General features: G+C 39.6%; 1 protein-coding gene across 2 annotated transcripts in view; it reads left to right on the top strand.

Moving 5' to 3' along the window:
• Positions 1-26,804, top strand: part of LOC120417615 (cyclin-dependent kinase 14) — a 267,069-nt gene that overhangs the window by 189,864 nt on the left and 50,401 nt on the right. For both annotated transcript variants that reach the window (XM_052710860.1, XM_052710861.1), the window contains one exon: positions 6,420-6,614. In XM_052710860.1, the coding sequence (XP_052566820.1) occupies positions 6,420-6,614 (195 nt within the window). The remainder of the gene's footprint in view (positions 1-6,419; positions 6,615-26,804) is intronic.

Here is a 26,804-nt window from a genome sequence, read left to right as displayed (position 1 = left end):
AACGATTATATCAGAGATATTTTGTCTAAAGTGCTGTTACTTTTTGCCATTATTTTTGGGATTTTTCAATGTTCTAAAAGTTGTTCAAAATGATAAATTACACAACTTTGTCGAAGAGACCAAAGTTCACGACCCTCTTGTAAAAAGTTAGTTTTTAGCGCCACCTATGCGGTGAAGTTCGGAACTAAAAATTGGTGCCAAAAGATGCGCACTACTAATACGAGCAACTTTGCCGAAGACACCAAAATTCCCAAAAATATTCCCGAGAAGATATTCATTTATTTCGTAAAATTTTGATTATTCCCCTCTGTGCCCCGTGTGTAGAAGAACGATGGTGCAGCAGCGAACGAGAAACAATGACAAAGCAACCAGGCAAAACCATTTTTGCCACGCGGCTAGCAGTTATCACCGTTATGTCGGTTTCTCCTTTTTTTCGTACGTCCACTGCTGCACGTTCTGTCGCGTGGTCTGTTGGCGGCCGCGAGTTTTTCAAAAATATTTTTTTCATGCGTTTAGTGCTCCAATATTTTTCGAGAAAACTATCAATGTTATGGTATCATAAGAATCGTAAGAACTTGCTCTTTCCTATCATGTTTTCCTATTTGCGAAAAAGTGACCCCAGTCAGAGTTATCGCGGTGGGAACAAACCAAAACGTGGGCAGACGGTCTACGAAGTTTTCACAAATCGACTCATTGTGAATTAACATTTTGATGAAATTTCAAAGTAGTTAATCCATCTGAAAATTCAGAATGTCTTCTTGATCCCTATGGTTTAACATTTTCCGAAATTCAATTTTGAACGCTTCTACCAGCCCACAAGAAAAAAAAAATTTGGACTACGCTCTGCCACTCTTGACCTCCACGTTAAGATGTCCCCTACACAACCCTTTTAACAAAATTCAGTTTCATTGAGAATAACCTGAGAAATGGTAAAATCCGTAAAAAATCACTTTGACCCAATCTCACCCCACTGACGGTAGTAAAATTACACATTTTTTCTGACATAAAAGAAGTACCCATTCCCAGTTGTAATATTACCATGATTTAATGGTAAAAAAAACAAAAAAAAAAGAAAGTATAAAAATTTATGTTACGAGCCATGTTTTCAACATTTTAATGAAAAAAGTGTTTTAAAATGCATTATACACCTGTCCAATTGTTTTGCCATCATTAGTTTCCAAAATATCTAAGTATTGAAGAAATTTTTATTTTTTGCGAAAAATATTTTTTTGTGGTGCTGTACATTGGAATTTCATAAAAATTCCAAACATTTTAGAAAAAAGCCCAAACATGCTAAATATGATTATCAATGCAGAAAAATGCACTTTAGATTGTTTTCAGTTGATTAGACTTCTATTTTTATGGAAATTTTGAAGATTTTTAATTTTTTTTTGCCCCCTGATTTTTCAGACCAATTTTAAAGGGGGGGACGACATAAACTTTGAGAAATATTTGCAACGGCCTAACTGTAATTAAAAAAAACGAGGAATAGCATTATTTTAACATTCTCAAAATGTCATGATTTTCTCAATGAACATGATTTCAAATCGGAAAACAGAATGCATTTTCGGATTCTTTGGACAATTTTCTACTAGGAAATAGAATTTTCTACTAATAATATATATTTGGTGTTTTTGAAACATAATTCTAAATAATCTTCAAATTAATAGGCATTTTCAGCAGAACGCATTGAAAATAAAATGTGTAACTTTTGGTTCATGCTTCGAATTTACTTTTAAATGCATTATAAAATGATATTTGTATAAACAAAATTAGTTTCAACGAATTTCTACCAAAATTCCATTTTTTAACAATTTTACCTGAAATTTATTTTATTTTCTTAAAAAAGTTTATAAAGTAAGTTAGCTGAAAATAAACATTGTTTTTTGCAACCTTATTTATATGGTAAACATAAAATTTGAACAATTTAAATCTGATTTCAGTACATGATTTAAAAATAATAGTCTTGAGAAAAACCTTACCAGTTGGAAAAGTTTCTAAAAATAAATTGAAATCCTATCAATGTCACCCCTGTTTACGGTACCTGTTCCCAGATGTAATATACCATGATTTATTTTACTGTGATATCTCAACGTATTTTTTAAACAGATTAGATGATTTTGTATTAAAATTCTTGAATTATTTCTGCTTTGAAAAATAAAATTAAACCAATCATAAAATCTCAACAAAAAAAATCTGCATACATTTTCAATAATAATGTTGACTAAGTGTTGTTCACCGAATCATTCATCCGTACGGTACCACGTCGAAGACGTTCATCATCATCGGTGATTTTTCACACCATCTAACCTCGTCAACGGCGGGTGGTTATTACCGGAAGTTGCCCCTTTCCCAGGTGTCAGTGGTCCGTGTGGCTTTGAGTGTAATGAAAGTGCACTTTCCATCCAGGATTTTGCACGTTTTTTTATTGCACCGCAAAGTGTTTCCTGATTGTTGAAGTTGTTTGAAGAACAATAGTGCGGTGATTGAGATGAAACCTGGTGCAAGATTGAGTTGAGAGCGCAGGAAAAGGTGTGTCAACCTCCTCCTTCCAAACAGGACACACGAAACCAAAAACACGTACCATATTTCCGGTCACGTAATTTCTCCCTCCAAAAAAATTTTTACGCGGCAAAGGGTCGACAAGTGATTCTTGACAGTCCGTGTGTACAAGCCATGTTAACGTGTGCTGTACATTAAAAAGCAAATTTCAATCAGCAGAACCTGTGCGGTTTGCGGATTTTACCTTCCGGAATTGACCCGAGAAGTTGCTTATGCGTGGTAAACGAAACAGAACAACTTTTCAAGTGCTTTCTGAAAAGGGCCTCTTGTACACCGGAAGAGCTGCTGCGCTACGTGAGCATACATATTTCTCGTGCCCTTTTCAACACACGTGTGCGGTCCATGATACTCACCTGGTCCGGAAAATCTCAAGAGGATCTCCATGGTCGTGTGTATCAAGAGCCATGAACTAGATAGAGCCCCACACCGGGGTCGACGTCGGGGGGTTGAGGTTGTGCAAGGTTTTCCCAAACCTCCTCCTCCAACAACCATGATCTACATCCGTCCCTTCCGGTTTACACAGCGCCAGGCAAACGACCGGACCGTCATCCGAGAGTCATCGTGCCTAATTTAAAAATAAATGGCCGTGTGGCCAGATCCAACCGCAATGTATATAATATCTGCCAACCGCACACGCCGTGTAAGAGGAGTAGGTGTGTGAGTTGTTGGGTAGCCCGGTGACCGGCTAGGTCCAATTTAAATTTAAATTACTCTCGTTTTTATCCTTTTACCGCTTTTTGAGGGCCGTGTCCATTTCCCCTGGCGGAAGCTGGCCAGGAGGTACTGCCCTCATGTACATATCTTTGGGAAAACGCAAATTTTGTATTTTTGAAAAAGTCGCTCAATTTTCTGTTGTAAATAAACGTATACGGAAAAAAAAGTGTAATTTTGGAATGTTGCAAATTTGGTAGGTGAATATTACCTCTTTTTTGAGTAATATCACATAAAAAATGTGTAAAAATGTGAACCTGATGAAAATTCACCAGAATCTGTCGAATATTCATCAGTTCCACATTCAACCAATTAAATCCAACATTTTGGAAAGTTGAAAATTTGGCAGGTTGAATATTACCTCTTTTTTGAGTAATATTACATAAAAAATGTGTAAAAATGTGAACCTGATGAAAATTCACCAAAATCTGATGAAAGTTCACCAGTTCCTGATGCAATATTACACTTTTTTTGACACAAAATATGTCATCGTTTCCTGATCAATATTACCATCTTTTTTTTCTGTGTAGTCTTAGATTTGGAATTATAGAAGGTTGAAAATTTCAAGGAAAATTTGGTTGGTTGAATATTACCTCTTTTTTATGTAATTTTACACAAAAAATTGTAAAAATGTGAAAATTCATCAGAAACTGATGAAAATTCACCAGTTCCTGATGTAATATTACACATTTTTTTTTGACACAAAATCTGTCTTCATTCCTTGGTGAATATTACTATTTTTTTTCTGTGTATCCTAACAAAAAAGATTTTTTTTTAAACTGTATACTGTAAAAAAATATTTTGTCGTTGAATCCTCTACAGCAAAAAAAAGTTGAATTTAGGAATGTTGAAAATTTGATAGGTTGAATATGTGTACCTGATGAATATTCACCAGAAACTGATGAAAATTCATCATTTTCTGGTTTTAGATTACACATTTGTTTTTTTTTTTTGACACAGAATCTGTCACCATTTCCTGATGAATATTATCATCATTTTTTTCTGTGTAATCTGCACCTGAATCAGTCTCGACTCATCAAATTTGAATTATTAAAACAAAAAATAACAAGTATTACCGATTTCGCAGCGACTTTCCCCTCCCGGAAAATGACATCCCTGTCATCCTTGCACGAGCCAGTAGGCCAATGTTGACGATGGGTGGGGGAAAAAAGAAGACGAGAATAAAATCCAGCCAGTTTACCGCGTAGTTTATGCAAGTAATTGACCCAGTTTTCCCATCATCCAACCCGCAGCAGCAGCTAAGCTGGCTTCCAGAACACGCGGCGAAGAACACCGTGTTGCCAGGACCAGCTGTAGAAGCTACCAGGGAGAGAGATGATATGGCAATTTGAGCGTTGTTTTAGTTTTAGCACCGATGCGGCTACACCGCACCGCAGTTTCGATGGGAAGGAGGGCGGCCCCCGTAACGATGATACGGTATAGCACTCGTGATTGCCCCGTGGAGATGATTATTCATTCATGGGTTCACCTTTTTCGCAACGCCGTCGTCTCATCATCGGCCGTTTGGTCGATGTTCTTTCAAAGTTGAAGGCTGGTGGGACGGTGAGGGGGAGGACGGGATCGACCTCGAAGCAAGTGCACTACTCGGGAACACGAGAATGTAGTTCAAGATAATCGAAAGCCAAGTGCAATGGAGCGCACCGGCTGAAGGGCTTGAGCGCCATCAGGTTGCGATAATGGGGAGGGAGTTGAGGAGGGGAGGTTCTGGAAAATGAAGGACACACGTTGGCATTCATTCTTGGGCGCGGCGCACAAGGTAAAGTTGTTCCGAATAATAAACTTTGATTGCACTGGCTAGCACGTGGCTATTGGAAATGATGGTTATTTGAAAGCGTTGAGGAGCTGGTTATGGCTTGTAGGGAGCGGATAAGGAGCATATCAGCATATCGAAAGATTGTTTTATGGTCGTACAGGACCATCGTAACGTGGTGTACAGGATTTGTTAAACGAGTTTGTGAAACTAGTGTTTTTTTCTTAAACTCTAGCAAAACCTCCGGTAGATAAATGGTGTGTTGACGCTACGATAGTTAGCAGCATAGTTGCCCTCACAGTTTGCACATTTCACGCGTGAAATTGCTCCGTAGCTTGAGCGAAAAAACTACAATTGTTAGCTGCAAAATTGCCTTCGCAGTTCACGCATATCACAAGCTATCTTTGCTGGTGAGAAGGTAACTAAAATCGCGATGAGGCTACGATAGTTAGCCGTGCAGTTGCCCTCGCAGTTAGCGCATTTAATACGCGGCATATTTTGCGTGTCGTCTGCACCACGAAAATTTGAATAAATTACATCTATTGTGGTTCACAAAAGGAAACGCGTGCTTGATAAGAATCGCACGAATCATAGTACTGGATCAATCCAAGAGTTAGTTCTGTTGTAATCTCAACATCAAAAGCTCGAAATCTGCTCCATTTGCCATTTAGAACACTCAATTTAATCTTGTGATGTGACTTCCAAAACATAGCCTCAAGTCATTCGGCAGTACATTACTGGACACAATCGAACAGACAAAGACTCAAGCAAACACCGGCATGTGCAACATCCAAACCAAACTTAATTAGAGTGTCTACCTGTGCAGGCTCCATTTGATATCGATTATAGTGTTGTCCTGCTTTGATCTTGTCACTGAGCTGGAAAATTAAATTACTGTCAACTTTGGTGCCGAGAATGACTTGTCGTCTTTTGAGTGCTGGGCAATATGAACTTTGGACAGGCAATTAATTAGCAGAGCAAATTTTTCTTCGAGTTGGAAAATTGAGTTCTTTTTTATTCCGTATCGAAAAGTCCTACTCATCGCTCCAATTGGAGGTTGTTTAATCAACCCTATTGGTTCTCCGTTAGCGAATTGGAAAAAAATAACCTTTTCATGCAGATAAAAGCTGATGGAACAGAACCCAAACTGACTCATCAAATTCCGTCGAAATTGGGTTTGGTGAGTTGCGTTTCGCATTTCTCCAATGGACCGTGCGAAATTGATATCGATTTTATCAGCGGATTATGGCGCTGCTGCTGGGTTCTGATGAATTCTGTTTGAGTTTTTTTTTATGAAGTGCGGAAAGTTTGCAAATAAATGCAAACATTTTTGTTGATTTGTGAGTTAATCAGATTTTTTTCTCCTTTTTTGCAGCGATATCCAGGGAGGATAACGACGACAGCACGCAACACAATAACCACCATCTGCCGCACCATCACCACCACCACCACGGACATGGCCACAATCGTGGCGGTAAAGTGCCCTTCAACGGTTACACATCCGAGGAGTATCTGGACCGGTTGGAACCGAACGGAAACATTCCGGCCGACAAGCAGACGTACCATAAACGTGAGTGTATAGAAAACTTTTCCAATAACTCAAAGTCAATTCGTCAAGGTCGTTCGAGGGATCCCGAACGTCAAGCGCTCACCTCACCAAGCAAAAGTCCTGCAAAACTATTAAAACTAACTCTGTCAGAACACAAACCACTCAGACTCCACTATCGGTTGCCAACAATTAAAGTTTAATTACTTTCGTTCTGCTCCAAAGTTTCGCCGGAGTTTGGTTCTCTCGCCCCTCGAGGGGAGAGCACATTTGTAATCTTACCCCTCTGGAATGGCGGAGGTTATTCAAACAGATTATAACGAAATGCAGTGCGGCGAAAGTGGCCCTGGGAACACACAAACTTTGCCCTTCAAGCTATTAAGATGGCACAAATCGATAACGAACTTCCTCCCGCCGTCCCCCTCAGGGTACTCGATTCCACTTGACCAGATTGCAAATCATCCGGGGTTGGAAGGTGTTATGAAAGGAAGGATTGCTGGTTTAGGGTGGTTCGATTCAATTATTTTGATATTCGAAATTTTGAAGAAAAAAAAAACAAAGTTGAAACTTGAAATACCAGGATTGGAAAGCGGTGTAGAAACACTTCATATAGACGCCCTTGTTTTCCTTCACGAATGTTGAATTCCAAGGATCCACCCTAGTGGTTTCATAAATGAGAAAATGGGTTACAAATGGTGCGGAAAAGCGACCCAGAGAGAGAGAATAACCCAAGGCCAACAATGACCATTAGCAGCCACTTTTGCCGCCGGTGTGTCCAAGTAACCCCGTCGTCAAGATGTCACCCATTTTCGACACCAGCTGTGGCTGACTGTTGGTGTTATTTTTCGCCCATTCCCTCTGATGAATATGGAAGTTTTTCCTGTGAGCTTTTTTGGGGAGGGTGAAGTAGGAGTTGGAGAAAGGGACTAAACAAACACCGGAAGAAATATAGATTAGCACACGTACTGGCAATCGGCGAAGATGTGCGTGTTGGTTTGTGTGACAGCTAAAGTTAACTGTCATCTAAACATGGGGTGAACGTGATGATAACCGTTTGCTTTTATGTGCTGCGAGAACAGTCGGTTTATGGAGGGATAAAGTGCGAAGCTTGATAAAAACACCGAAAACACAAGTCGCGTGTGAAGTGCGCAAATTGCAGGGTCAACCATGTTGCGAATTTCCGCGAATGTTGCACTCGAAAAAAGGATCTCCAGAGTTTACAATTGTAAACAAAACTTAAAGCGTTCTGATATTAAAATTAAAATTAAAGTACATTTATAAACAACAATTTCTCCATAGGAATTTAAAAAAACATTCACCGGAATGAATGCAACTTTTACCCCCAAACAAGCAAAGAAAACGAGCAGCTCAAGTCACCAGCTTTTCCAGCAAGAAGCCATCCTACGGAAGGACGAAGGTGACAAGAGCAGGTCATCACCGTATTCAATTTCAATTTACAACTTGTTCGTTTCCTTGCCCGCCAGCGGGTCAACCTCTCAGAATGGAGAAAAAAGTGGTAAGGTGTGGCGCCCTCCTCCGTTTCATTCCGCCCTAAGCATAATCCATTCAGCAGCTGCCGGGAAAAGTTCTTCCGCAAGTGCGCGCAAAGTATCTCCTTGCTTGGTGGACAACTTCGAGCAAGTACACCTACCAAGTTCAAGAGTGAACTTTCTGGATGCAACTCCACCGGAAAACAGCACCCACACCACCTCTTGAGAGCATTTTCGCTCCCAGAAGATGCTCAGTTTGGCACGTTCCTTTATGAGAGGCACTTGAAAATTGCGAGTACAATGTTTAATATTAATTATTAAAAAACTTTGTAATTAACTTTTGAATAGGTCGAGCAAGATCTGGCCAGGGAGGACCTAACTGGATGCTACCAGGTCGAATACCAGACCTATGAAAGGGTGAAGACAAGACAAAGTTCTGCAAGTGTCTGTCGACAGACACTTCAAACGAAGGGGAAATGATGGTGATGATGGGAATAACCCACAGATGGCAGTGTGCGCTAGCGTAAACAAATTAATTTATAACGGTAGAAGCAGTGCGGCACATGAACGCACTCCTTTCTGCTGTTTGGAGACCAGTTTGATGCGAAGGAAGAGGGAGGTCGTCCTTTGGACAGTTGCGATGATGGTGAGAAGTTGTGGAAGTAATTAGAAATGTGTTTTCAGGTGGAAATAATTTTCCTCCATTTTGGAGGTTACAATTTTTGGCATATTTGATTAAGTTAAATTTCGAATTGACTGCGGCTTCGCTCATGACTTTCAGTTTATTTTATCAACGAAAATTTATCAATTGGACTATGTTTCAGAATCATCAGAATCGACTAGTTTTTCTACGACAAATAACAATATTTTTTTAAATGGTGGTAATTTTTTTTTATCTGCTAATCTTTAAAATAAATAGTTTCTTTTTTGAAACAATACACAGCAAAAAATCCGATGGTAAAATCGCATGCAATAGCATGCACATCACCTTCGTTAAAAAAGACACTTTATTACACACAGCATGTACAATTTTTGTAAACACAAAAAAAATTGCAGCCGACGGGATTCATACCCAGCACCATCAGTAAGGACTGGCGCCTCAGACCGCTCGGCCATCAGACCGATGAAAAGCTGTAAGGATAAACGCATATATGAGCTTGACATTTCGGTCGAGTAGGTTTCCCATATTGGTGGGCTACATGTTTCAGGTTGTAATATTACATGGAATTTCACAAAATAATGCAAAAAAAATAATTTACACCCAGTCCTTTTACACGTAGCTTGATTACTACTTTTCTTGCTGTGTACCTTACAGTTAAGATCGACTCGATTGTTTTCTTGGGATCATCCATAAACCACGAGGACACAAAAAAGTGTCCACGTGGTTTGTGGATGGTCCCCTTCACAGAAACTTCAAACAATCGAATCATGAAATAATCATTTAAGAAATTCCGTTGTAAAACTAATTAATTTTCCTGTCATTCTCGCATGACGTAAAGGCCTACTTTTCTATAAAAAAACGAAGTTGACTTTATAGCTGTCGGCCACCATTGCTAGTGCCAACCACTAGGGTCTTCCTTTTTATCTACAAGGACTTCACCGCCCTGGGCTCCTAAGTGTATGAAAGTATGGCACGGAGCGACGGCGCCGAATACCCATATTTACACAAAGAATTTTAGAGCGCCCGCCGCGGGATTCGAACCGGCGACCTCTGGATTGTGATTCCAGTGCGCGGTCCGATTGATCCACACGGGCGGGACTTTTCTATACTCATAATAAAAGAATTGAAAAGTTCTACATTTCAGCATTAAAATGGGTGCTGCAAATTTGAACTTTCCAGCACTTGTATTAAAAAGTTTTTCTTTTCAATATTGTTTTGATTTTATCTGTGAATTGACTTACACACACATATACAATTGACTTAAAATTCTATTCAAAGGGATCTAAAAGGATTTTATCCGGGTTTTCCCCTATTTGGTCCGGTTTGAGTTTCCATAAGTCCCTATTGGAAATTATGAAAAAAATACTGAAATCCTCCAAAAGATGTGCTAAAACAATTAAGAGCGAGTCCTCGAGCAAAGCATACCCATCTCGCATCGACCTCAGCAATCTGCCTGAAATTTTCAGGGGTTGTTTGTACATATGAAACTAGCATCTGGCCAAAATATTAGCACTCAACGGGAAGTTAAGTGATGGTTTTTTGTATGGTTGAGATTTCCATAAAAGTGTTCATTAGGGTGGGTACGTTTTTCAAACAGTTCTCGGATCAAGTTTTAGTATGGTTCCTCTTGTAGGGCATGCCCATAGGGACTTTCATGCCAAATATCAGCTCATTTGGTTGTAAACTGGCTGCGCGCATCAGGGTTAAAGTTTACATGGGAATTACTATGGGAAATTGGAACTTTTTGTTCAAACGCTCCTACAGGTCTGGGAAAATCACGCGCCAACTTCTGGTATGGTCAGGCCTATGGGGAATGGTCTGGAGAACACTTTTCCCGAAGAGAGCATATGGATTCGTTGTCCCTAGACCTGGCGCATCGGCAAACAATCCGATGTCTCCGGAATCAACGGTTTTCCCTCAAAAAGCATGAAATTTTCCTTAGCATGCTATGAAAGCTTGATGAACACCGCGACGCCATACGTCAGGCAGCTACCACGTGGTTGAAATATTTGCAAAAAAATACAAATTTGCTATGCAAAGATTCTGAATTCGACTAAATAATATCAGGATTACTCGAAATGTTCATTTTCTACTTAAAAGAAGGTTTGCAATTAAATATTCCAGCCGTTTCTCACCCACGTGGTAGCTGCCTGACGTATGGCGTCGCGGTGTTCATCAAGCTTTCATAGCATGCTAAGGAAAATTTCATGCTTTTTGAGGGAAAACCGTTGATTCCGGAGACATCATATTGTTTGCCGATGCGCCAGGTCTAGGGACAACGAATCCATATGCTCTCTTCGGGAAAAGTGTTCTCCAGACCATTCTCCATAGGCTTGACCATACCAGAAGTTGGCGCGTGATTTTCCCAGACCTGTGAGAGCGTTTGAACAAAAAGTTCCAATTTCCCATAGTAATTCCCATGTAAACTTTAACCCTGATGCGCGCAGCCAGTTTACAACCAAATGAGCTGATATTTGGCATGAAAGTCCCTATGGGCATGCCCTACAAGGGGAACCATACTAAAACTTGATCCGAGAACTTTTTGAAAAACGTACCCACCCTAGTGTTCATGTTGTTTATGGATGGTCCCAAAAAAAATGAAAACCCAAATAATACGTTGAAAAAAAATCTCAGTTCAGCTGCTTAAAACCCAAATATTTTGTAAGTTTTCGTGCTGAAAAGTTATTAACCTTAACCTAACAAATGAAAAAGTCCTCCTGAACGCACCGTACTTTCACACCTTGTCGTGTCGGGGGAGGTGTAATTCTCCGGAAATCTCCGAAAGGTAGAGGCAAGATGTAAATCGTTGTCATCACCACGGGCGCGTTGGTTTACGCGGCAGAGGGACTACCGCGCGGGGTCGTTAAGGCCAAGATTTATGAACCATTTAGTTGGATCCTATTTCGGTCGTTGTAAACAGTTAATGGTGTTTGGGCTTTTCCGGTGCGTTTTTTTTTAACCTCGCGGAATGCCTTTTTACGTTGCAAGGAATTATTGGGCTGTTTTAAAGGGGAAGGTATTTATAAACTTTTAATATTTATGAGCTGAAAATCCTGGAAAGATTCACCGTGATTTATTCAATTTTGACCAGAGATTAACAAGAAAATTTTTCGGTAATGACGTATTACATTTAATTTTACACTGTTGCATCACCGGTTTGAAAAGGACTGTAAAACGATACATTCTACAATGTCATAATTCATCGATGGACTTCTTTGCTATCCTTTTGTCAACAAGAGATTAGTTTCACCATCGCTAGGTTCGTTTGCGAACTATAAGCACCAAGTTTATCCGACAACCATCTCCGTATTACTGACTGATGGCCGGTAGAATCTCGTAACCTAATCTACAGAATTATTCCCAATAACTCACTCGTCCACGACGCTCCGTTCTTCCGCAATTTGAGCTAGCCAACCGGAACACGGTCCTGGCTCCTGCCACCAACCACCACAGCATTAAATATCAACCTGTCAAGTCAACTGTGTCGATGTCGATAAAGAGGTGGAGCGGGGAGAGGCCGATTCGATAGATATTCCAGTCAATGGGTCTGTTTTGCCAAAAGCCACAAGGATTCTCCGATAACGGTAGATACCAAGTCTCTAATCCTGTGTGAACCGGCTTTGACTTGTACACCAAGCCACAGAGTCCAATTTGAGTACGGCGATGCGGAAATAAAGGGATCATCATCCGAACATCCGGGCCCAGCACAGAGGAAGGCAGTAAATTAATTCCAGACAAACTGTGTGTGTGGTTTCATGGAGGTTGATGGGCAGGCTCGTCAGAACGGAATATCATCTTCTGATGGGGGAGGGGGCTTTCAACTTTTGCCTTCTTATCTCGGTTGCCAAAGTGACCCCGTCGCAATAAAGGGGGCCCCGTAAACAACGCAATCAGGATGAGGTTGTTTGCGGGTCCGGGCTCTGTAATGAATGTGCGATAGGCTCGTTACGGGAGGTCATGTTATCCAGTTTGTGGTTGGTTGTGCAAACCCATTTTAAAGGAAGAATTCAAGTCTCAAAGTATCCCTTATTTGCGTAACTCGAGGAATCCACAGAATCTCCAGAATAACCAGACAAAAAATCCCGCTAAATTTGAAGGACATCCTTCAAAAAACCAAAATTGTGTAACGAAATAAAAAGCCCAATTCACTTTTATTGACATCAAACGTAAAGTCAATCAGCCCGGATGGTCTTTTGTGGCTTCGCAGCAGTGAAACATCACTCAAAAAACGGCACACAAACACTTCCGGGCGAAAGCCCAACCGAAATTGGATTTATATTGATGTCGGCAGGAAAATTGGCAACAATTGAACTACGTTCGTTCACTGGCTGATGTCTGTCCGGAGAGTGGTGGCTGTATAAATTCAATTTTCTCATTAGGCTGCCCCTTAAACCGTTTTATGGAGATTCTGGCAAAGCGCGCGTTCGCCGTCGATCGATAAGCTGCGAGCGCACAACCTGCGAATAGAGGGCTCTGGTAAACTAGTGGATATACATAAATTTGTGATATAAGTATACTTTTGGGCACGGTGTCGCGCCGAGAGCTTTTTTTTCACTGGGCGTAGTATGGAACGTGGCCAAAAATACGTGGATTTGGCGGCCAAGAGCGCGTAGAACTATGGAATCAATGGGACAGGATACGGGAGGACACACGCCCCAAATGGGTGTTGTGACTAGACAAAAGGCGCCATCGTCGGCTCGGTTGTAGGTTTGTCTGTATGCTGGAGCTATAGTAATGTAATTGCTGGAGCTTTAGAAACTATGATTACTTAACTCCCGTGAGATTTAGCGAGGGATGAGTAGTATGCGTGGAACGGCAATGAAACAAATAATTATAAGGTATTACATGTCGCGTTTTACTTGTGAATGAAGTTCACTTAATTAAATTAACTCTTGGCTTGCATTTAGAATATTTAAAAGCTGAATCGTAATCGTAATTCTCTATAAAATTTTAATATAGTGTTCCTTTTGACTTACTTTTGAGTACCGTCAGTGGGGGTGACTATGGGTCAAAAAACGATACACCTCTCATAATTTCTTAATAACAAAAACAATTTAAATAACATCGAAAATCTTTTAACGTAGAATTGTTCTTAGATAGTTAACTAACATTTTCCCAAAATATGGTGGATTTTGATGAACACTACCTTAAATGCCAATAGTTTGAAAATTGACCCAATCTCACCCCTTAGAGGGGGTGACATTGGGTCAAATGAAACTAAAATGATGCTCAAATACAACGATATGGTAAAAACAAGTCATCCAACAGCGTTTCTTGTTCGAGGGAATCGTATTGACACGCTACAATGTTTGAAGTGGAGATTTTCAAACATTTGGGTACACAGAAAAAAAAATCATGGTAATATTACATCTGGGAAGGGGTACATCTTTTATGTCAGAAAAAAGGTGTAATTTTACCTCTGGAAATGTGTAATTTTACCACTTTTCTGGTGTAATGTCACTTTTTCAGCCTAAATTGAGGTAAAATTACATCATAAAAGAGGTAATATTCAACCTTCCAAAATTAAAGCTTCCAAATTTACATTATTTTTTTCTGTGTAGTTTTCGAGCAATTCTAACAAAAATATTAGAAAAATGATTTTTCGAGAGGTCATTTTTGGCCAAAAACGTACCCCAACTTTAGACATCTGCCAAAATAACAGGATTTGTTCTAGGAACGAGATTTTTTCAGCGAAGTCATCTTAAGATGTCCCCTACACAACCCCTTTAACAGAATTCAGTTTCATTGAGAATAACCTGAAAAATGGTAAAATCCGTAAAAAATCACTTTGACCCAATCTCACCCCCCAGACCCAATGTCACCCCCACTGACGGTAGTTGACTTTATACAATACTACAAATCGATGAGATAACCAGATAAGAATTTTTCAAACTTAACGGTGCACATCAACCAGAGCTTTTGCACCCAGATTTTTATTACAGACATTTTAGTATCTTCAAAACTACGGGAACTATCGATATGATTTTTAATTCAACCCTAAAATTACTGTCTTCAAAGTAATTTACATCAAAGTTTGAGTATTTTTCAATCAGATTCTTGCAGCATTGGGTCCGTTTGACAAATTTGTAATAAGAACACAACAACTTCCTTCGTTGCTGTGCACCCTTAAGATTTTTTTTTGTATGACTAATGTACCTAAGAACAAATTACAGAAAAATGGCCCACAAAGTTGTTCAAAGTAGGAGAGAATTACTCAACACTATCCTACCTATTCCAAGCCTCTGTAAATACTTGGAACTTGTAAGATCTTCGATCCAGTACCATTTCATGGAAAAACTGGGCATTCAATTACAACTCCTTCCAGTTCAGTGTGACGTTACCGTTTACTTTTGAACCAATGCATTGTTGAGGAAACTTTGGAAAAACGGCTCAACTGTGCATAAGAATGGAAACAAGTGTGCACCACTTTTGCAAGAAATTGAAAAGAGGGAAAAGTTTCTGCTCTTTCAGCAAGTGTGTGAATCCAGGGGGAAGCCAGTTGTATGCAGCTGCAAGAGCTTCCGATATTGAATTGTAAAGGGGTTTTACGCGAGCAAAGTTCACAACTATGAAGTATCATTTTACGGTTGATGGAGCCAAAGGTAGCATAAGTCGTCACATGAGGGGTGAAAATGGAACACACGATTTTATGGGGTGGTGACACACGTACATAAAAGAATCCCCTCCTGAAAAAGGGGTAATAAAATCGTCTAGACTAGCCCGGACTCTGGAGCTGGAGTGGTCCTCCTGGTACGGGCCAGGAAATCAATTTGTAAATAGTCTCCGGCACAGTAATGCGGTTGTAATCACATCAACGATGACATCTAGTGTGCGGTGCCATTCCGGACTACGCCGGCAGAGATCCAATTAACATGATGCTGGAGGTCAGCCGGGATGATCCTTTAGATATAGTACAATGTTCAACTTGCAATACTATTTGCAGTTTCATTCACAGAACTTTCTCCCTTCTCTTGTTTGTCCGGAGGGGGATTACTCAAAGAGCCGTCAACGGAATGGATACAAATGGAACGAGCCGTCTTGAGCAGCAGCAGCATTATCATCCTCAAGTACGGACAAGTGGCACTTTTGTGGTGCATCGTTCAACGATGCTGAACCACCGCTTTCAACGGTTATTATGGAATATAAAAATTGTAAAAGTTCTACCGGGTTTTGCCCCATTGTTCTTCTTGATGGAGATAGCTTGTTTGAATGCAGTTGACAGGGATAAAGAAATTCGAAAAGTTTATTTCCTAAAGCGATTGTCTTGGTAGAATCATTGTGGTACTTTTGCTCAGTGTCAAGAAAAAATAAATTAAGGTTTTATTCAAATCTAGTCCCTATTGATATCAAACATGGTATAGACTCAAAATTAAAAGTATATTATAAGCGTGTCAAGAGGAAGTTCTTGAAATGCAAACTACCTCATGTTATACTTATTCCTAATCCATATAATGAATCGGATGAATATTGCCATCAAGCCCCTACAACCCCAAATAGCTGCTCCAACCGCACAAGGAAGGGCAGGATTGCATCGATATGTGGTTTCGCAAGTACCAGTTATTATAACCGGGTAATTGGGAAACGACTTCGTCCGAGAAGTCCGCCCCTTCAATCCGGTTCGTCCCGAACACCCAACGAGCCGTGACGCCCTTCGACCTAATCAAAAGAGTTTACTCACTGATTGAAATCGTCTCGCATAGGAGAAGCTGCCAAGCTGGCTCACTCTCACTATATTGATTGAATTATTATTTTATGAAGACGTATTGCGTGATGCTATCTCATCCATCCGGACTATAGAGTGCAGACGAAGAGTCCTTTTTCCCATCCGGAATCTCTGGAAGGCCAAAATTCGATTAAGTAATCGAACCTCCCCGGAGCATTGAGCACCGCACATCCGTCGTGTCTGCAGCACGTTAGTTCTCGCACCTGGGAATCAATCAAGAATTGGCAAACGCTTTGTTCTGTCGAACAAGCCTGATACCACATATACGTAAAGCGCGCGCGCGTTCCTCAACATAAGGTGTTCAACATCCGCAGTTGTGCGTGTCGGCTAGAGCTGGCGGGGTTTCCCTCTAGGGACTGCTCCGTCCAAAGCCTCCGTCTTGTCACGTCGAACGACGAGATAATTCATGCGAGCAAAAGCAGATTGGAGATCCGGGTGGGCTGAAACACCTGTCCTTTGGATTGGAAGTGTTCCGAGAGTGACACGTTTCTTCGTGTGCTCGGAATCGATTTCGGCGAGCCGGAATAAATCCATCTTTTTCGAAAGGTGGTCTGTGATGTGGAAGACTGGTTTGGTACAATTGAAATCTGAACGTCTTTTGTAGTCAATCAAAACTAAAGTATCATTTTGGTTCAGCTTCTAAATCACGAACTTCTAAAGATTTACTACACCCAGCAAGATGCAGAGAATATTGCACGAGACTTTTGATATTATTTTATTCTTGAACTCTTATTTTCAGTCCTCAAGACATCTATCTTAAGTGTCGTAATGCAAACAAGGGCGTCTATGTGATGTGTTTATCAATCGAAATTCAGTATTTATCACAAATGCTTTTGTGTTTATGATCAGATTTCAAATGGTCCAATCTCTTCTAAAAGCATCGAAACGGCTCCATTTGTGCGACTCTCTCTCTCCCCTCGGTGCGCCGAAATAGCCTATGTGAGTGGGCGATAATTTTCCAATCACATTTTCATTTTTTCCCCAACGTCACGTGGAAAAACGGGAGGTTCGCGCGTGGGCCTTGTTTTGGTTGGGTGGTCTTTGTGATTTGACGAGTTTTTTTTTTCCTCTTCGATTTTCTCCATCAATGTTCACCAAATTTGCAGCGGATTGGGGGGAAATGGAATTTACTTCTAATCATGTGTCAAAAATCTCGTATTAATAAAGATTGATTTAATGAATAATAAATGCGCGGCGGACGAAGCTGTCACAATAAATTGAACTGAACGTTGCGGCGTAGACTAAGAGTGGGAAATTTGGTGGAAAAGGAAGCAGACGCTTCGATCGGTTGAGGGGAAATTTATTCCAAATTCGATTTTCTTCTTCTCTTTTTTTTTTTTGGAATTCGCGTTTGGTTGTTCTGTGGTTAGGGGACATCGCTTTTGTTGGAAGCTAATTTATTGGACCATTTGGAAAGTAAAAATACTGCATTGCTCAAGTTTTGAGAAAATATGGTGAAAATGATTAACTAAATTTATTACATCGTTATTTTTACATACATTTTCAGAGGATCATAATATTTTCTTGTTTGTTTAATTTACTTATATAAAATTCAAGTTGCTTTAACTTATCAAGACTACAAGCAAATCCTCAACTGTTTTTGTTGCGATAACAAACTCCCCCACATACACCCTATCATAAAGTCACCATAACAATGACATAGAACAAAGCCACGTAACTATATGGCATCATTATCCACAGTTTTCGCCCTTCTCGTTGGAGTCGCAACAAATAAAGTCTCCTTCTCGAGGTACAGTCGAGGTGGACCATGAAAATGCAGCATGTTCTCCCCTGATACCATCGATTTCCTTCACAGTTACTATACCAACAGTAGCAGCAGAAGGAGCCTGCCTACGACACTGTCCGGGCTATATCGATAGTAACGGAATTATGGCTTGGACATTAGGGTGACCAGCGAAAATAAAAGTTTACTTTTTTGCTAAGAATGTTTGTTTGAGATAACATTTGTCTACAATATTATCTATATTTTTTACTCATTAAAAACATTTCCAAATTAATTTCAAGTAAGGTAATTTCTGTATAGAAAAGTGTTCTGTACAGTTTTTGCTTTTATTTTATTGTTTTAAGATATCTTGTGTATTTTATTTTTAAAACCGCTGTATCTGCAAATGGATTGGACTTAGGACAATGGTCAATATGGAGATTTTTATGTGCAATTGTCTAAAAAAATAATTTCTGTGTTCGGTTTTTGACATTTTATTCGTTTAGGACACTTCAAAAAACAGTTTAAATATTTTTTTTGTATTTTTTTTAGGAGCGACATACCGTCTTATATTATTTGTGAGTTTTTTTGTAACGTCTTACGCTGATCCTCAAAAAAAAAATCGTGACATCAACTCAAAATTTGACTTTTGAACTTGAAAGTAATTGAAGTGGTGTGTTTGTTTCTTTCAGTGTATTTTTTCAGCAGGCACGCGCAATTTTCGACAAGTTTGTTTTTTACCACTTTTTGATACAATAATTTTAAAATTACAAAATACAAAAATATTTAAGTAACTTCCGCCCTCCTCAAATGGTTTAAATGAGCCTAGGATAACATGTCTACAAAGTTTTATTGAAATCGGGAAGGGTTGGGTACGAAAGCACTTGGAAAATTCCTGTTTTAAGCTGAAAATGCTCAAATGTGTTTCTCAAATTACTTCAACATGTGATATGTTTACAAAAAAGTTTTTGATTGAATATTCAAAAGAAATTGATAAAAAAAATAGTTTGTTGGTGTTTAACAAACTAAACCTAACCATGTTAGACCACTGTTTTTTTATTTCAGATTTGCTTTTCATTGCCAACTATTTGAAATACAATGTTTATGTTTAATTTTTGCATTTTCAATCAAACTCGAGGACTTTTGGGCTATTGACAAATTTTGAATTTTGGGACCGCAGACCGAATTCTAATTTTCGGGCAATTTTTGCTACAACCTTTCGAATATTTTCAAAAATTCGCCGTATTGTTACAATTGTAGAACCCTGGTCAGGTCACCCTACCACGAAATTAACGGCAGCAGTAGCTCCCCAGAATGACTTGGTATCGTCTGCGCCAAAAAATCGTCCGTTCCTCGGTCGCGTAAACGTCCGCATGTCCTTGGAGTGGGCCATTATTTTTTACTGCACTTTATTGCCTTCATTCCGTTAGCGAGCCAGCAAGCGAAGGAAAAATCCTGGCTGAAAATTTCCACCAAATGACCCGTAGATGATGTGCTGAAGAGGGTCTCTTCTTGGGTGGTCAAAACTTAGGGTGGACATGACACTTCCACACAGTAAAAAAAATCATGGTAAAATTTCATCTAAAAAGGAGTACATCTTTTATGTCAGAAAAAAGCTTTAATTTCACCTCTAATAATGTGTAAATTTACATCTGGCAGATGCTAGGGAAAAATATCTGTAATCCCCAAAAAATATCAAACTGGCGAGAGTTATATCTAGCTTACTAAGTCCGCGCCCCAACCCGCACGGCCATCTCGCCGCTGTGAAAACTGAACGATCAAAGCCAAAGTAGCTCTATGTGTTCCGTACATTGTACACTGTATTTACTGCATATAGGGTACATATACAGTGTACGGAACACATAGAGCTACATTGGCTTTGATCGTCCAGTTTTCACAGCGGCGGTATGGCCGTGCGGGTTGGGGCGCGGACTTAGTAAGCTAGATATAACTATCGCCGGTTTGATATTTTTTTTTGGGATCACAGATATTTTTCCCTAGCGTCTGCCAGATGTAAATTTACACATTATTGAAGGTAAAATTAAAGCTTTTTTCTGACATAAAAGATGTACTCCTTTTTAGATGTAATTTTACCATGATTTTTTTTACTGTGCAGCGTCGGCCCCACTGTTTTCACCCTGCTAATGTTTATTTAATTTAAACGAGCACCATTTGTAGCAGGGTCTGCGGGCCAGCTGCGTGGGTCCAAAACTCATTTTTCGGGCTCATTTAAATTGCCGCTTTTCCACACCCCCAACGGCCTGGAAACGATGGTCATTTTCCGCTCATCGCCCGGGGGGATTATCATCTTCGGCGGCGGCGGCATCGCCACAGTCCTTTCGTATTACACGGATTGGCCTATGGAAACCGCAACTTGAAATAAAAGGAAGGAGGCTGACCATAAAAGGGACCATTTTATTGCTCCATTTAAAACAATGATCCTGGGAGCGAAGAAAGCAGGGATCTTGCTCGAAACATGAATACTTCATCCGCTTTTTGGCCTCGACATTGCGGAACGATCGATAAGGGTTGTAGAAGCTGTGTGTAGCCACAAGTGTCCATTGCTATGACAAGGGATGCTTTTGCCCCGTCCCGCAATTTATCACATCAAAGAAAAGAAAGTGGGTCAACGCCACACCGCTGCCGCCGCCGTCCAGAAATTTAATCCTTTGCAAATGCTTCTTCGTCTTCTTCCCCTGGGACTCGAATTCCTTCACGTTATTAACTTATGACCCTTCGGCACGGCAACGAGCCATCAAGGGGGTTCGGGACGGGGTAAATGATCAATTAATGTGAATAATAACTCACGCTTGTTTTACTTTTATGAAGAGGTGACGGGGGAAGAAGTTCCATTAAAGTATTACGGTGCCAACGGGAAACATTAAGGAGAGAAGATTCACGTGGCGCTAAGTGCTGAGATGAACTTTGATTTTATTGGATAATTTATTTTTCTCGTCAACACTCATCGATTCAAGATGCTAAGCATTTTGTTTATCATTTTATCTCGTCAAGAGACGATAAAAATGCCATAAAATTGAATTATTTGTGGAGACTCTTATCCCTCGGGAGCAAGATGATGGAGACAATTGCTACCAATAAAATTTTAATATTGTGGTTTTGATCACTGGAAATCGTCTAGACAGCAGCATTCGATTGCTTGCCTTGAGAATAAAACTATAACCCATAAACACATTATGCCATTGGTCGCAACGCTTGCTTAGAGTGTATCCTAGACCTTTTACCTTCCCAAAAACCGTCCAACTCCAAGTGAATCTTACTTGGGGACACCGTGGAGATTTTCCCTTGTGCCCTTAAAAAAGTGAAGCATCAACACTTCCAACGCGGTGGAGATGGGAGCGGCCGGCAATGGACGGCTGGTTTAGGTGGAGTTGGTTTTATACCCAATTATCGATACCTAGGCAACTTGGGCAATGGGCGCTTAACATGGCGAAATCCAGTCTGCAATCCGCTAAAATCACCGTCTCCTAGCGAAGCGAAGCGGACTACTTTTTTGCTACGATGTGGAATTTTAATTGTTCAATCATTTCTTGGCTATATTTGTTAGATTTTCTGTGTAAAATATTTAGCTTTCTTGGTGTTTTTCAAATCTATGTATTTTTTTTAAAGAGATGATCGGGGTTTTATTTACAGAAAAAAATGATTTTGATTGATTAAATTTAGGTATTAATGAGATATAATTTCAAAAGCAAACAGGTTTAAATCCTTGTATTCGCAATCTATTCAATCAATTACGAAAGCTTAAATTTTTGAACCCAACAAAAAAAAGCATTTCCCGCCAGTTCCACAATTGTAACAGGGCCATAAGTTTGAAGTTTTTAATCCTTCACAACGGGCGTCATTCGTATGCACCAGAAACAAAGTCCCATTAAAAGGAATATGTTACTCACTCCTGAGTACCATTCGCTGTATGATCCATTATTTGTATGTGCCCTGTTTGTACATTCAAGCCGCCGCCGTCGACGTCGTCCAAGTGCCGGTACAGACAAAACACTGTGCGCTCGTGAAATGTTGCAGCGCCCCCAAGGTGGGGGCGGCAACGTGTCATAACAATAAAAAAAAATACTAGAACATGGAGGCCATAAAGTGTCGCCGGTTGACGCCGTTGCCTTGTGCCCGGCCGGCGTTTAGGAGAGGCTGGGCTGTTTTCGACCTTTTTTATATTGTTTTTAATCAATCAATTTTTTTTATTTCAATAAGAGCTTACAACTCTGTTATTGAAAACAATATTGCTGGAAAAAATACATGTGGCTTTCCCATATTAAGAGTGGCAAAACAAAAAAAAAGGCAGAATGAAAATAACGAGAGTCGACGGAGCCTCTCAATTCCAATGAATGGAGATGGTTATGGCAGCCGGGCAGCATCCTTGTCTGCTACAACACGTGCGCTCTCGTAACCGGAGACACGCGGAGAACCGGCATTGGTGACCCAATTTCCGTCTACTCTAGAGTGCAGCACCGTTCTCGCCGTAGCTCATGGTTGGCTAATGAGAAATTACTGACAATTTGGTGGAGACGCAGGGTGGCTGGGAAAGTTGAAGTATGGTGCTTCTCCACCTTTGAGTTTGCAGAGGTAAAAAGAAAATGAGCTAATTTTTCGCATTTCTGGAAAACTTTCCTCCACTAAAAATGAGTTTATTAGACAGCAAGGAAGCGTACCTCTAGATTATAATGTGCACCTTCCAAATTAGTCGAGATGAAAAAGTGCACCAGCCAAAGTTTAACCCAATAACAAATGCATTACAGAGGCCAGGTCTTTGCTCTAGAGCAGCAGCAGTGCAGTGGTACCAAAATCTTTTTTATTTACAATTTTTGTAAACTTTGACTTTTCGTGAAAATCGAATTAACTGAATCATCGAAATTTTATGTAATATGAAATGAAAAAAATCATAATAATTGGTTCAAACCTGAGAAAACGCCGGTGGTCCGGGAACCACTGCCACAAGCTCTCCCCGGCGCGCCCTGTTGAGCAGAGGTGAGGGCGTATTTTATGCTGTAACAGCTTCCTGTTTTACGACCTTTGCCTCCACGCTGCCAGACTTTGTCTCGTTCCGACTTTGAATGATGTTCAGGAGAGTTCTTCGCTCATACATATCCTTTTGGCAGCGTTTTTTCCCAGGCCCACACAGGATGCTTTCCATCCGACTTTCCGAGAGTACACTCATCCATCCGCCTCTCGAGTTGCTTCATTTCTACGAAGGTGATGCCGCCAGGGTCCTCCCATCTCGCTGGGGCTTGGCTCGACTGGAATTAATTAAAAACTTTGTTCACCAAAGAACAATTTGCATGAATAAATCATGCTGCTCTGTTCTTTCCTTTGGACGAAACGCGGGAAGTGGAAGTCTCGAGCTCCAAAAATAAATCCACTTCTCCCGAAAAAGGCGAAATCGCACACGAGAAACATTCCTAGAATCAGGAGGCCCAGAAACTTTGGCCCGTAAAATGAGTTTAACTGTGCTGCTCAGCGGGGAAAAATTGCGTATTTCTAGCTGTTTGTGTTGAGCTTGGGCCTGAAAATCTAGTCATCCCGGCTAAACTTTATATGCTTGCGGAAGGTCGTGACGGTTTTCTATGGATATGGTTTAGTGGCATTTAGAAGATTTGATTTAAAAACTTTAAAAAATTCTAAAATCTTTCACAAAACGCAATTTTTTTTTGCTACTTTTAAAAATCGGGAGAATATTTCATGATTGATGAATTCATGATTTTTTTTCTATTAAGGTCTTACTTTTTTCCGATCCTTAAATTGTCCCTGAAATATGAATTACAAAAAAAGGGTTGTGAATTCCTGATCACGGATCCGAGGTCCGTTTTTTGATATCTCGTGACAAAGGGGTAGTACGACCCTTCAATTTTTGAACATGCAGAAAAAAGACATGGTTTTCAATAATTTGCAGCCTGAAATGGTGATGAGATGGAAATTTGGTGTCAAACGGTCTTTTATGTAAAATTGGACGCCAAAATTCCGTATTTTTCACAAAAAAAAAACATTTTTTTTTAAACTCCACCACTATCCGTTACTCAACTATATTTTTTTTTGAACATGTCATTTTAAGGGAAATTTAATGTACTTTTCGAATCTACATTAACCCAGAAGGGTTATCTTTTCATTTAGAACAAATTACTGAGTATTTTTTGAAAAGGTCCAATAAGCTATTGTCTTCCATATGTTTATAGGACATATTCAAAAAAAAACTCTGGAATTTTTTTCATTTTAAGTTTCGTGTTTAAAAAAAAGAATTGGGTTATTTTGTAGAGTGCAGGGGAAGGTGGGGCAAGACGACCATATGGGGCAAGAGGAACAATCGCTCGTAAGGCCGTAATTTTTACAATTTTTATTATTTCCAGTATGAGGAATTGTTGCTAATAATGCAATTAGCTGATTCTACTACCACATAACCGCCAAAACGATGTTTACGCCACGGGGAATAAGATTTAATGAAGATTTTTTCAAAACCTTTGTTTTCTTTTAATATTTGGAAAGTACAAAATAAGGCTTAGGTTTCATTTTAAGGTTCATTTTATCAAAATGCTATTTTTCCTAGATCAGTAGTGTCCCTACCAATGACTTGCACCTTTTTTAAAGTATGATTTAACTTTTGGTTATTTTTGTTGAGAGCTTTTGAAAAATCTTGTTCTGGTGGGGCAAGTGTACCATGTGGATTTTTAGTATGGAAAAAAATACGAATTGCTGCAACAACATATTTTATTGGGAAATATATACATAAACGTACCTCAAACTGATAAACAATTGTTAAAAAAAATTGTCCATACAAAATATAGTGATATTATGAAAATTTACTATTTATCATCTACGTAATATTTTTTTTATTAAAACGATCAAATTTTCAGTAAATTATTATTATTTAATCTAAAAATGAAAGAAACGTTTCAAATACATTTTAATCTGATGTATCTAAGTGATAACAGTTCAATTGTTAGCAAATTAACATGTTGTTTCATGCATTGTTCTTCTTGCCCCAACGGGTTGTTCGTCTTGCCCCACTAGTTGAGTAGAACGTACGGAAAATCAAAAATTTTAAAATCATTTTTTTACATGAATAAAAAGGAATTTAAAAAAAAAGTTCTATCAAAGTCTTAGTCAAGACCTGGAATAAGATGAATATAAAAAAATCCGACAGATTTTTTAACTTTTTAATGAATTATAACGAGCATTTCCTTAGCTTGTTACACTTGCCCCATTTTCCCCTAATTATGTTTTACAAAGTTTTAAAGCAGACAATTACAGAAAAATTGAAAAAAAGTTTTGAAAAAGTTACTTTTTGTTGAACAAATTTATTTTGCATGATTTTCATTATTTAAAAGATAGCATCATCAAAGTTAAAATATAAGTCAAGTCAATATCAATCGCCATCATCGGCCAGCTGATTGTGCTATAGCAACCACTTCTGTTCCGTGGATGAAGAGCTCCCCAATTAGGCGTCCCCAAAATGTTCCACTTTGTTAATGTAACGGTTTCGTTTCGTTCCTAATTAATTAAATTACAAAGTGTAGCAGTAGCTCCTACAGCTTTGCGTTCATCTTTCGCGCGACTCTTACCGGTAATTAATTCAACTTTTGGTCTTTCAACAGCAAGCTTCAAGTACTCGCCACCGTTGTGCTATCTTGTCGTATTTTTTATTTTATTTAACATTCGATTGGACACTTATTTTTGCATATTCGCGTGTTGTTATTTAAGGATGGTTTTAAATTACTTAGCCGGGACCGTGGTGTAGGGGTAAGCGTGATTGCCTCTCACTCAGTCGGCCTGGGTTCGATCCCAGAAGGTCCCGGTGGCAAATTTTGAGACGTGATTTGTCTGATCACGCCTTCCGTCGGACGGGAAGTAATTGTTGGCCCCGCACTAGCCTAAAGGTTAGGTCGATAGCTAAGGTGTAAAATGAGGTTTGCAATTGCCTCAACAATCAAGCCTTCGGACACCTAGTTTCGAGTAGGAATCTCGCAACGCAATGCTGTAGAGCGAATAATTTGATTTTTTTTAAATCACTTTATAGTAAAAGATAGCCCAATGGTGTCGCATTGTAGGCATCGACTTCCGAGGACGACAAAATACCCGGCAAAGATTTCGTAATAGCATTTATTAGCGAGAGCTTTTCCAATCGAATTATGTACGTTGGAAGCAATTTTGAAGACGCTTTTTGACGTGCGCTCGCTGATGGTGGTACTCTTTACGTCAAATTGATTGAGTGTTACGAGACGCTGATTAGTTGAATTAATAGCTGCTGTTTTGGTGTGGGAGTAGGACACTCGAAAATCTTAATGTTACAAAGTTGTGCTGGAATTTCTATCTGATACCGTTATTGCATAACATGAAGCAAAAATAGGCGAAGTCTTTGCGCAGTCGGGAAGCCAAGTGGCAAAAGTACAAATACACTTTCTCCATTTATTTGCAATCCACTTAAGGTTCTTCAGTGCACTTCCTCCGACTGCATCGAGCTAAATTGCAAATGTTTGTTGATGTCTTTCTCTGCGCCGCTTGGCACGAAAAAAGTCAAGTTCATATTTTTTCAATTGAAAAAAAAAACTGTGAGTTTAATTTAATTTCTTTAAAAAGCTCAAGAAATCTTCTCAAGTTTTAT

Source organism: Culex pipiens, chromosome 3 (assembly GCF_016801865.2).
Source record: "Culex pipiens pallens isolate TS chromosome 3, TS_CPP_V2, whole genome shotgun sequence".
In the NCBI taxonomy this organism is placed as follows: domain Eukaryota; kingdom Metazoa; phylum Arthropoda; class Insecta; order Diptera; family Culicidae; genus Culex; species Culex pipiens.
The sequence above is the reverse complement of the archived record's forward strand: the minus strand, read 5'-3'. Positions and strand labels throughout refer to the sequence as shown.